Consider the following 13287-nt stretch of genomic DNA (forward strand, 5'->3'; position numbering starts at 1 on the left):
GGACCGAAAATCCACAAGTGATTCAACAGCTTCCCGTGCATCCACCACGAGTCACTGTTTGCTGCGAATTTTGGGTTGGAGGAATGATTGGGCCGTACTTTTTTGAGAATGCTGCTGGAAATGTGGTTACCGTCACTGGTGTTCGTTACCGTGACATGATAACCAACTTTGTATGGAATCAATTGAACTTCATGGACTTGAAAGACATATTCTTCCAACAAGATGCCACACTGCGGGCGAAACAATGCAATTACTGCAGACGAAGTTTCCTGGTCGTGTTGTCTCGCGCCGCGGCGATGTGAATTGGCCACCAAGATCGTGCGATTTGACGCCATTGGACTTCTTTCTTTGGGGTTTTCTGAAAGGAAAAGTGTATGCCAATGATCCGCAGACCATTCCGGAGTTTAAAGAAGCAATTGGACGCAGCATTACTGAAATGAGTCCGCAATTATGCCAAACTGTTATCGAAAATTTCGTCAAAAGTGTGAACGTTTGCAAACAGGCACGCGCGCGAGGCGGCCATTTATCAGATATTGTGTTCCACACACAATATTTCCTCCATGTTTGTACATTATATTAAAATAAAAAATGTCAGGTCATTTTGGGACACCCTTTACTGTTTGGGTACACTGTACCTTCTCCGTCTAACAAAAGATTTTGAGTGAACCGATCTTATTGATACTATGTACAGTCGAAAGATAAGAAAAAAAAAATGGTAGAAGTATTACAGCGTGGAAATGTAACAGCGGTACTCGTTATTTGATCCCGAATTCGAAATATCAAACATAGCGCGTCCGGTACATGTCTGAATAAACATTCCCGGAGCGCAACGCGCCGCTGTTATCGCTGCAGGGAGAACTCGTGTCTACGAGGAGCAACAATGCACCTGGTATACGCTGTTCGGTATCCTGCAAGGTTCGTTGAAAAAAGGAGGGAGAAAAAGCGAAATGTGTGAATCGTTTATGGCTGATGCCAGATGCTCGACTGAATTTCGTAACGCGCCGAGGAAGTGCCAACTCGCTTATCAACGTTTACACGGTGCCTGCGCAATAACTGATTTATCAAGTCTTCACGTCGAATGTCTACACCCTGATATCGTGGACACACGATCAGCATCGGTAAACAATTTAATGTGTTGTTATGCCGATAAGCCCTCTTAATCCCCTCTTCTTTCCCTCTGCCCCCCACCCCACCACCCACTGAAATAAATTCGAAAATGATACTTGAATACACGGAACGTGTTTTTGGTCTGACTCCGATGGCCTCAAATTTTGAAACGCTTCGGTAACTAACCGTCGATATGAAAGTTGACATCCGTCGAGTTTGCAAACGTTTATTCGAAAGATGCTTGCCCGAAGTTTTACACACATAAATTCTAAGTAAATATTCTTCACGCTCCGGCAATAACGTGCCGTTGTCGTCGAATGTTTGGCCTGTGCATACAATGCTCCGATGATTCTTACCGTTTGGACTTTATGCAGCCGTGGTATTGAGCAGTAAGTAAGTATCGTTCGAGCACAATTCCAACGATTTTATGCATCTTCCCCATCCCTTCTCTGATCTAGTGGGTACCGAGTTCATTTCGACACGAATTTAATCCTTCAGAGCACGATTTGGGCCTGTGACATCCATGCATTGAATTTGTATTATTTCAAATCTGCTCTCAAGCAGTGGCGGATTGGGGGAGGGGGGCTATAGGGACTATAACCGAGGGTGGCAAAATCCAGCAGCAGCAGATTTTTGGAAAAATACCGAAGGCACAAGTCACAACAGTAAAAACAAATAAATGAGAATGTTAACCAATTTAAAAATAAAATTAACAAGAAATCATTTAAAGGCTACCTAACTCCCCCCATATCTGAAAAATAGGTTCAACAAAATTAGGGTAGTACTAATAATGTTGTGCTTTGTGCTATTGATACAGGGGAGAAAGCGTAAAAGGGAGCGAGCGATCCAGGGTAGCCCCTGGGCGACAGAAGTATAAATCCGCCACTGTCTGCAATGAAAATGCAGCGGGGCCGTCACTGTTTCAAATTATTAAGAATCATTCAAGCAAGTGAGACAATTGATTCTTCGCTTTCTAAGCGTGCATTATAATGATATTGCCTACTATAAACTAGCATGAAACGTGTGTCGTCGGTCGCTTATCAATCTGCTTCCAAGTATGTTTCGACCAATCAACGCGCCACGATCCTTTTTCTCGGTCCTTCTCACGCTAAACGGAAAATATACGCTGACGGTTTCGGGCCGCGCGAAATAAAAGCTCGTTCGTTCACAGTTACCTCGTAAATCGCGAAGTCGCTGACTAATCGTGTCGTAAATATTCAACGAAACGGGAACGCGCGAAAATGGCGTGGAAACATGTGTGTACGGTAAACGAGAATGTAAAAGCGGGCACTTCAAAACGACGAGAAAGAATACCAACGAAATCTAGAGATGGCGACAGCTACGAAAGGAGACAAATGGCGAACCGAATTTATGAGCTCAAAGAAACGAACCGGCGATTATTTCGTAATTTTTGAAAGTCTATAGTCCATGGCTAAGGATTTTTTAAAATATCTTTCAACAGCAATACTCATTCCCAGTAACGACCCAGTTAGCCAAATCTGTTCCGAGCAAATTTTGCGCAATGTTTGTATCATACTTTGCGAGCAAGAGGCGGTCAATTTGGTACAAAACCCTGTTCGAAGCAGAATTTTGGTCCCTATTTGACTGCAAAGTTCGATGCCGAGGATCCAATGCCAAATCGAGACCAAACCTTGGCTTCGTTATCTATAACAAAGACCTCTAGGGCAGGTCGGTCGCACTAAGATCTTGCTCTAAGAGTACTTATCGGGCAAAAGTCGGAGTAAACCTTGCTGTAGGAGGAAAAATAGAATTTTATTTAAACTTCTAAATTATATAATTTTAAGTTTCATGTATTTTTAATAATTTAATTCCGTTCTCCCTCCAATAGCAAGGTTCTCTTAGAACAAGGTTAGGTTCGCTCTTAGTGCGACCGACCTGCCATCTATAACGAAGCCAAGGTTCGGCCCCGATTTGCTCTTGATTTGGCATAGGAATTCTGCCTGGAAACTTTGTACTCAAATACGAATTTGTAGACAAATTTTGGTGGTAAATTCATAGCAAATTGCTTACTGGGGCAATCTAATCAAATTTCGATCAGAATTATTATATAAAAGATAATTTTTGAGCTTCCTTCTGATACGGTACAATTATCGAAAATCACATTATAAAATAGGATTCCGATAGATAAAATGTTAAGAATTAATTAATAATCTAAAAACCTTGGGCAATTGGAAATTCACCAACTGCGATATTTTTGTTAAGTTGAATACCTCAAATATTGTGCCTGACAATATATTCATGTTATTGAGGAAACGTCTGCCTGCACATACAATGGGTATAATTATAATAAGAACTGTAAACTGTTTTATAAAATATAGTACGAGTGTGTATTAAATAAAGAATAACTAATATTCGTAAGTTTAAATCTACCTTATAGAACATATTTGAAATCTGACGCAATGTAATTTTCAGTTTACAATTTTGAATTACTGACACTGACAAAAATGCTTTAACACGTTAGCGACCTCTATCTAAATAGTACGGCCGAACAGTGAACTACACACACCGGACACCTGCAACATGAAAACACAATGTCTGTTCCCTATTGCTGGTTAATTTTTACTTTTTATCATGTTACAAGATACAAAAATCTAACGTTTGATTTAAAAAGTTGACATATAAGAATATGTAGATCTAAATCGTATACAGATTCAACATTCTCGTGGCCGAATATGGCTACCTTACCTATCTAGAAATTGAAGAGTGATTATGGAGTTCTTTCCTTATGTACCATTTGTAAAACTGTTTACTGAAATAGCATTGAAAAGGGAAATAAATATGGGACTGTAAAATTACCTTCCGGTGTAGAAGGTGAGAAAAAAATGGTAGAAGACAAACATTATAGTAAAGAAGAAAAGATGGGTCAGAGACATAAAATAAAAGTAGTTAATATTGAAAAAATCTAACCGACTTAAATGAAGCAATGATGAACTTGATTTCTGTTCGTAACGTTGTTCTTGACACGAAAATAATAATGATGCTGTGGCATTGCCGTGTGATGAGATTAAAAACCATGCTGTAAGTGAAACATTGACTTTTAAAAAGTATATGCAGAAGAAGAATACAGCTTGTATTCGTATATTCTCAGAACATGCATCATTTACCAGTTACCATGTACAAAATTTGTAGGCTTGTTGAAAATAGCGAGGATCTGTCTTTTCCACCTTTTCTCTTTTGCCAGTACAGAAGGTGCATGTCCTCGGCTCAACGCTGACACACTAGTGGTCCTCTGTTCCTGTTGTTATTGGTCATGGTGATACATCAATTTTGGAATGTTTAAGACTAAAATATACAATATTAAAGAAGTAAACGTAAAAATTAAATATACTAAATATGATAAGGCAATATTTAAAAGGATAGCATTTAATATTTTGGTTCTAAGTAGTCCTTGTTTCACAAAGGTACACATATGACAGATATATATATACGGTCATTCGTGATAAAAGATACATAGGTACATGTGTTTAAAGTTACACGGATCGGTCCAGATTCCTTCACTACACGTTTAAAAACACGTGAAATAGAAACTTTTAGTTTATATTAAAAAAATAAAATTAACATTGAGAAGCCACGAAAATATAGATAACATTTAAATTTGAGTAGATTAGAAATAATTATATTACATACACTACTAAGTAATATCATTACTACCATATACAGTTAGGAACGAAAGTATTGGCACATCTGGCTTTTAATTATATAAACGCATATAAATGAAAGAAAAAGCACAATATTAGGTTAATTTTTTTTATTAATTATAACTACTGGACTAATTTTTGCACTAATTTTTTGTAGCTTCCGATTTTATTTTATTCCATTCTTTTTTGTTTTGTAATTAATCAATATGATATTTTTTGTAATGTCCTAAAATTATAAATTTAGTAATATTGTGTTTTCTTTTAATCTATGTATATACGTTTGTATAATTGAAAGCTAGGTGGGCCAATATTTTTGTTCCTAACTGTATACATATGTCATAATTTGTATATCACCCATACAGATGCTACTTGATTGAATATTGTATATATATTTTTTATATATATATAAAAAATAGCTAATATAGTGTTATATTAAGGGATTACAATGGAACCGTACGGGTAGCCGATTATACTGTAATTTTTAATAACGTACAAGTACAGCATTAATTATTTAACATACTTTTACATTGAAAAATCAGAAGTACCTCACAAGACTACAAGCTATGTCGATTAACGAAAATTAACAGGTTACATAATATTCCATTGTATGATATTATTTCAAGATATTCCAGATTTATCATAGTCATTGTATCTTTAATTAAACTCGCGTATACAGTTACGATTATTAATATTTGTGGTTATACATTGTGAATATATCTTTTATGTTTTCCTTGGTCGCTGCAATTTTTTACTTGTTTTTTAAAGCTACATGGTGTCTCCTTTATAATTATTCTAAATTATTATAAACTCATTTGTGCTTAGAATGCATTATTATTTAGGTGATCTATCCTGATCTGCAAAATATTTCGTAGCGTTAGGAAAACGTGTGGAATCTGGGAAATCTGGGGATTCGTAGCTGCGTGGATTCAAGCAATCTCTGATTGCTTGACCAAATGCGCGCCTGACGCCGGGATCTACTGCGACACCAATGGCAGCGCCATCGACTTCTTCAACGCCCGCACGGGTTACACCTTCTCTGACTAAACGTTCCATGGATGCAGATATTGCAGAATGATTCGGCGTAGGGCTAACCAATAATCGTGGTTTCTGCTGTTCAATTAATTTACGTCGTTTAGTGGGCAATGTGCCTAAATAGGCATCGCTGAATGTCGTTACACCTCCGTTTGTCATGCCCTGTGTTTGTAACTGACGGCGTTGTCTTACGCCATCCCGTGCAATGATTGGTACCCAATCCTATTATGTGAAAGAAGTTTTGTATTACCAGCGTTTACAGTTTATTTTTAATAGGAATGTGCGGGTTCCCGATATTTCGGGTTCGGTCCGGGTTGCGAATTTTACTCGGGTCGGATCGGGTCCCGAAGCTATTTCGTGGAAATAGTATGTATGAAACTAACGTATGTCAATTATTTAACAACATTGTGATATCGGTTTTAACAATTTTCCTTTTTTTCAATTTTAAGACATATAAACAAATACTGAAGAATTATTTTCAATCTATTAGACAGAACAGTATTTTCGTTCCTCGAGATATTTTCGGGACTCGCTTGACCCGATCCGGCCCGAATACCGGGTTCCCGATATGTTCGGGATCTCGTACACGCCTAATTTTTAACTATAGACTTACTGAAGGTAACAGTTCATGATTTGGAAACGTCTCTGGAATTTCTTCACCATCGTCTGGTGCAGGGGTTTCTAAACTGACCCTTTCTTCCACAACTTCAGTCTCCATAGGCTATGGTGATAGATATTTATTTAATCTTTTGCAATCTCATTTTTTATTAACAAAATCTTCGCCTGTAATTTACCTCTGTTTCAGACTGTGCTTGTGAAGGTTGGTGCGATGATTCTGAAGGTACTGTTGACAGTTGAGAGGAAGGTGTTTCGTATACTAACAAGGAAGCAATTTCCGCATCGGTTAGTTGATTTTTGGAAATAAATACATCTCGCCACCACGATCCTAAAATCCGCTCGCTGCGCTGCAGCCCCCCAGACTATCCCAAATATAAATTTATTAATTCCATATTTAGTCCAAGAATACAGGATTGAATAATCTAACGAAGTGCATAACTCACCAAGAAACGTGTTATAATCGCTTCAAACCTTATTCGGCCACCACGAATAGAATATCGAAGTATTGCGCGTAATTGTTTCTTTAAAGTCTGTAGAATATTGAATGTTTCTTGTCCGAATGTAACGTTGTCAATATCTTCAAGAAAAAAACTTGGGTTAGAATATTATTAAGAAAAGTTTGTTGTACTGTAAGTAATTTATAAATTATACTTACCATTATTCAACAGTAATTGTACAATATGTTTGATATGACGTTGAAGCAAAGATGCTATAGTTGCAACAATATCTATACGGAAACCATTTCTACTATTAATCTCTTCTCCTGCAAACACGGTTTGCAAATGTGGTCTAATTTGTGATAGCAACTCGTTCGCAGCCTGCTCTTGAATTTCTTCCGAAGAAGAATATGGAAAAGTATCTACCAGAAATTCTAATACTGGTATTCTTTGATGAGAAATTGGACTCCACGTTCCACGTCGTAAACTTATGAAATCGTCTAGGGTCAGGTTTTGTAACTATTTAACATAAAAATAATTATTTAACATAAAAATTATTCTGTTATTATGATATAGGAGATAGTACATAATATTATTTGTAAAGAGCATGCTGCTCTATTTACCACCAATGAAGTTAAGTCCAGAAAGAAGTTTCCTTCATTCCTTGGACTCCGCGAGCCAAATACTATTGTGTAAAGCGAAAAATCTCCTGTACCTATTCCACGTGTTCTCCCTCCCTGTCTCTGGCCCACATTTAAAGACCTAAAGAAATGAAGTACATTTAACGTTATCCACATTTTTCCAAATAAATAAAAATGTCACATGTAAGGAATCAACGTACTCCTCTACTACCGCTGTTGAATTCGGATATCTACATACATAGAAAATATTCCTCGCTAGATCAAAAACTTCACCTTCAGGAGCCGTATCTTCAGTAGTCGCATCAGGATCTTCAATTTAACAAAAAAAAAAGTACACATTAATAAAATTAATATAAATTTTGGTTGTGAATGACTGAAATTAAGGCTACCAGTAACCATCATCGATGAGCGGAATTTTTTTTGGTTACCAGTAACATTATCGATGACCGGAATTTTTTTGCATAAAGATCCGCAATCTAGTTATTTTGGACCTCTGAATTGTAGCGTTTCGTTGCTTGCATCATATTTGGTTACGTACTGTTACTATTGCTACTAAAAGTGGCCGGTTGTGATTGACCAGCCATGGCCCCTCTTAATGTTTGTTGCAGTAAATTCACAAGAGGATTTTGTGTCGATGAAGATGACGACGATGCCGTTGCCGATGATGTACTAGTATTTGAAGTGGTATTTGTAGAATTAGCGTTACTTGTGGTAGTTGCTGAAGTTGTTGCTAGAAATAATTTGAATAATAATTTTACTTTGTACAAGGTACAACAGTTTGTAATAATTATCAATCGACAGTTATTCTAATTAAATACCTGTCTGAGCTTGAGGTTGATTTTCACTTGTCGATGGTTGACTTGTCCGAGGTCTTTGCGACATAGAGGTAACAGTATTGGATGTTGTAGATGGTGTTGGTCGAACGTGGTGCGAATTGCAAGGAAGAAACGGATCGAACTCGAGCATTTGACCTATACTCATTCCAACATTTAAAGGATGTGCTTGTTGTCGCGATGTACTTCTAGTTTGCGTTGCTGTGGTAGGATGAGTACCAACGTTACTTCTAAAATCAATAATAACAATTGAATGAATTACGAGTCTATTAATTACAGTTACGCTTTGTGAATATAAAATATTATGGACATACCGCGCTTGTGTACTTTGTCCAGCATTTGTATTTCCATCGAGCGATGAAACTGTTTGTTGGCCCCCAGTTGGAAGATTTTGGGTAGTAATTGTGGTGGTAGTAATGCCACCTTGTAATATATGACCAGTAACAGCTTCCATTATGTTTCGTATAAAGTCAGCACCGGTGGCACCACTTATTCTCGCTATGAAGATAACGTAAACTTTGTATAAACGAGATCGTTCCAACTCGTAAATTTTAAAAATCCCAGCAAGAAGTATTTTTCATAGAGGTGTGCGAGAACCCGAAAATGTCGGGTCGAGATCTGGTGGACGGGTTCTCGAAAATTTCGGGATTCCCAAGCATATTCGTGTTCTTGACAATTTTCGGGATTATTTCTAAAAAGTTCCCGAGAATCTTGATGCATTCGAGAACCCGCATCTACTTGGGAATCCCGAAATTTTCGAGAACTCGAGTCAGGTATATTCAGGTTCCCGCAAACACCTCTATTTATTCATTTAGCACATACCACCATTATTGTTGTTATTGTTGTTGTTGTTATTATTTTCACCAGACTGAGTCTGTTCACTTCCAGATCCAGTATCCATATTACCTTCAGGATTAACCGCCATTACTACCATATCGTTTGGTAAGTTGAAAACTGTACTTGCGAAGTATAATGTTTATCAGTTCCCAAAACATTTTGTTTATCTTTTATTAAATGATTTATTTACACGTACCAAATGGTGATTGTGTTTGTTCTTGCTGCTCCGTTTGTTGTTGAGCACTAGCATCAGGTTCTGGTTGCTGACTGTTACTTTCGAAGTTAGTTTCATTTGATTCTGATGGCGCAGCCGTATTTGCACTTTGACTACTTTCCTCGTTAGTATTATTGTTATTCGAATTTTGACCGTGGATACTAAAATGGGCCTGCAAATATAATCATTACGGAGTCAGTTCTAGTAGTCAATAAATTATATACAAACGTTGAAATATAAATAATTACTCAGCTTCACCTCTACCTGAATGGGAACCCCAGGTTGCAAAATTGTCGACTGTTGAATCATAATTGGTCTACATCTCAGATTTCTGGGTGGTTCTTGACCCATGTCAACAATTATATCGCTCAATGCATGACAAGCATGAGACAAGTAGTGTAAGCTTTTGCTGACACCATTCACTATCGTCTGACTTTCTTCAACACTTCCAGGTCCTCCCTACATATTTTGTTTTATTAGAAGTGATTGCTCAAAATGCAATAATTTTGTTTGCAGTATTTATTGGATAATATGATGTACTTACACCTCGAGGTAATACTCGATCTTCAAGCATAAGCGTGCGATAACGTTCAATATAAGGTCGTAAACAATCCTGAGCATTCATTAACTGTTCTAATAATGCTGCCATCAGCGGAGGCCGCGGTGTTCTAAAAATATTACATACATAAAATATATGTATATATCTTATTAAAATTTTTTAGAATTCTTATAAATGTTATTACTGTAATCTAGGTCGTCTCCTCGATTGTCCTCCACTAGTAGATGAATCACTAGTTGATGCAGACCCCTGTTGTTCAGACTGCGATGGTTGTGACTGTTGTGTACCTGCTGATTGTGGCTGATTGTCTTCATTGGTATCATTCACCGGTGCCTCCGCATTGTTGTCGCCGTTTTCTGCTTTTGTATTTTACAATTACATACATAGATACACGTGTAATATTAGGTAGTTGCATATGAAAGGTCCGATTTTCAACAGTAACGTTAAACGAACGTAACCAACTTCTAAACATATGGATCAAACTAAGCACCATTCTAATCAACATATTCTGTGAATGAATTGCAAGTTTTTAAATTGTATTACAGTAGAAATTGAATTTTTGGTCGTTCTCGTTCTTTATTTACAAGATTGTCCCCATTTTGTAGTTTTCCTTACCATCAACGAATAGTGCATTTATCAATCGATACATTTTAACCAAACATCACATCGTGATATCGTTAATATGTTATTTTTCCACGCATATAAAAAGAATATTCGATAACCTTAATAAACTTTATTTCAGAGTAAAATTGGATATCTGACTAAAAATTGAAGGTAGTATTTCGTAATGAAAACACTTCAGAACATTTCCTAACATTTTAAAATCAGACATTTCGTACGCTACAACCTAATAGCTTTGTATGCAGTTTGTGTTTGTATACGCGCCTCTAAATAATGTGACATTGCTTGCCCCAGCTGCAGACAAAGCTGCTGCAATTACTGCAGCGGTAGCTTCTGTTAGTCTGGTGCTATTAATTGATCTGCTTTCGTTAACCCTACAAGAGGAGCGAGTATTAGACATTGATTTATTTTACTGTATTAGACCATAATTATTAAATGACCCTTTGTACTCACAAATCTGTTTCCATCTGTTCTGCTTGCACTTGCGGTGCTATAGGTGGTTGATTCATTTCAGATGTAGAAGGAGGATTAGTAGGACAATTTGGATCTCTGGCAATTTCTACCGCGAGTCTTCCCATGAGGAGATTCGCACGTTCTAACATTCGTATCGCCAGGTGTAGACGGGTATTGGATAACCTGTTGCTTAGCTGAGGTACTGGTAATGCTATTCAATGGAATATTATATATAAATAAGTTATATTTCTAAAAATAGATATCATTAAATAAATATCATTTAGGAGATATCTAGTAATCGTACCATGACCTTCAACAATTTCTGGTGGCACTGACATTGCACCTACGTACATGGCATTACCATGCATTTGGGTTCGAGTGACTCTGTAATGTGTTCTTTGTGGATTCTGCCAGACTTGTACACCATGATTTTGTCCTTGACCTTGACCGTTATCATTTCTTCTTTGCCCAGGTTGTGGTGGCGGACGTTGTACCAAATGTATAACTTTTCCATTAACATCTACATAGCAGGTATTTCGATTATTGCACAGCTCTCTTAATTCTTTCTATTTTATCATTCTAATGAGATAATAATGTTTTACCATAGTCATTTAATTTTTTATCATCTTGAAGGACTCTACCGCAATAAATAAGTCTTTGTGAGTCTGCTGGTACTGAAACTGATTCTGCTATGTGTTCTTTGAAGCCTCGTACAGTAATTTGCTTTAAAAAATACCAATACAAATGTTTTTCATATATCATAGATCTTCGCATTTATTTATAATTAGTTAGATGTTGCATGTTCTTTGGTTTTACAGCATGTTAATAACCAATAAATAATTAACTTGTACGACTTGTTACTTTGTAATTATGTGAAATCAATACAACTAGGTAGGTTTTACATTGCTGCAAAAACTAATCTATATTTATTCGAACATACCATACATCAACACATCAGATATTTGATGATGTCTTGCATCAAAAGTAAAACAGTTAAAATATGAAGAAAATTTCCCGATAATGAATATTACAGTAAATGCATGGATTATAAGAATTTATTTAAAATCAAGTTCATATATTTTTAACGATATAATACAAAAATGTGAATCATAATAATACAGAAATAACATGTAAGAGGTTAAAGATAACAAACATTTCGAGTTAAACATTACAAATTACTTAATAGTGTATGATATATATGATCAGCAAGTGTCGTTGTCTGCGTAGTAACAGTTTCTAAATGCGCAAGTGATACCATAAAAGGTAGTAATATCAAATTCTGAGAATCTTGTAGCCAGTAATATCGTTAAGAAGTCATAAACATGCAGAGGTAGGAATTCGTTGTCTTGAAAATTGCAAGGAAAAAAGTACTCACGTCGTCTTCCAAAGAAAAGGCATGATTTTGCGAATCCAAAGTCTTTACTGTAAGGTCAATCATGTTTGATCGGCCTCAACTGAAACTGCAACACCAAAATTTCGGACAAACTGGCAATAGTATTGAGACAGTGACTACGCGTAACACGGAGATATATTTGAACACTCACGCAAGCACGCAGGTACAAGAACTGCAAACGACAATTAGTCACTAACAAACTAGTAAAAAGGACCGTATAGTACTCAAACCACGGAGAATTATGTCTTTATTTGAAAATCGATCCAACGTTACAATCAAATTATGTAATAAAATTCTACCGCGACGATTTTTATCGTTTTTTAAAAAGAACTCAACATCGAAATTTCACAGGCGACAGCCGACACGATACACGTTATTTTACCCAGAATTCGCTTTACCAGCGACACCATGAGTGTTGCCACCACAGACTCAAGATCCCTACAGAAATTGCATGCAATACACTGAATTATCGACTCTATAGAAAATGCGCTAGTGCGATAGCGGACCCCAGCGAAATCACACGTCTGTAGCGCTAATCTAGGGAATAATTTTGACAACGCATTGGCAGAGAGGAGGATTGCTCCTCTCTGGCATTGGCAACGCCGCAGATTTAAGATAGGGATTATTTTGATAGAGCATTTTCTACAGAATCGGTAATTCAAAACCGTAGACAGAAAAATTCGTCAAATGCGATGTCAGTAGAAAAGTCTGTGATTAGCACAGAATATTGTTAGGCGCGCCTAAAAGTTGATTTGTATCACGGTGTAAGAAGAATAGATGGTTCAACGGACTGTCTCCAAGTCTTGAAATCTGTTAAAATTATGTCTTAGCGATAGCGTCTTAGTGTTCTGACCAGCCGCTACACGGATTCGTGTCGTACAGG

The 13287-nt window shown here is 36.8% G+C and overlaps 1 protein-coding gene across 1 annotated transcript; it reads right to left on the bottom strand.

Moving 5' to 3' along the window:
• Nucleotides 1-5226: 5226 nt before the first annotated feature.
• LOC143353972 (uncharacterized) lies at nt 5227-12845 on the bottom strand. The gene is made up of 21 exons (XM_076787602.1): nt 12556-12845; nt 12387-12471; nt 11614-11734; nt 11316-11531; nt 11012-11222; nt 10823-10932; nt 10122-10296; nt 9923-10046; nt 9637-9837; nt 9361-9550; nt 9150-9281; nt 8642-8825; nt 8313-8557; nt 8033-8224; nt 7695-7803; nt 7477-7615; nt 7072-7372; nt 6860-6993; nt 6593-6778; nt 6412-6519; nt 5227-6020 (listed from the first exon to the last, which is right to left on the bottom strand). The coding sequence occupies exons 2-21, from the start codon at nt 12447-12449 to the stop codon at nt 5598-5600; spliced, it is 3564 nt and encodes a 1187-aa protein (XP_076643717.1). The 5' UTR covers nt 12450-12471; nt 12556-12845; the 3' UTR covers nt 5227-5597.
• Between the last annotated feature and the right edge of the window lie 442 nt (nt 12846-13287).

The sequence above is a fragment of the Halictus rubicundus genome, chromosome 5 (genome assembly GCF_050948215.1).
Source record: "Halictus rubicundus isolate RS-2024b chromosome 5, iyHalRubi1_principal, whole genome shotgun sequence".
Classification (NCBI taxonomy): Eukaryota; Metazoa; Arthropoda; class Insecta; order Hymenoptera; family Halictidae; genus Halictus; species Halictus rubicundus.

What these genes read in the sequence shown, in the direction of transcription:
- LOC143353972 (XM_076787602.1), bottom strand. Translation starts at nt 12,449, where the DNA reads ATGATTGACCTTACAGTAAAGACTTTGGATTCGCAAAATCATGCCTTT. An exon ending in CAATGTCACATTATTTAGAG is followed by an intron (nt 10,297 to 10,822) that starts GCGCGTATACAA and finishes AAAATACAAAAG; the next exon opens with CAGAAAACGGCGACAACAAT. An exon ending in ATCGAGTATTACCTCGAGGT is followed by an intron (nt 9,838 to 9,922) that starts GTAAGTACATCA and finishes CAAAATATGTAG; the next exon opens with GGAGGACCTGGAAGTGTTGA.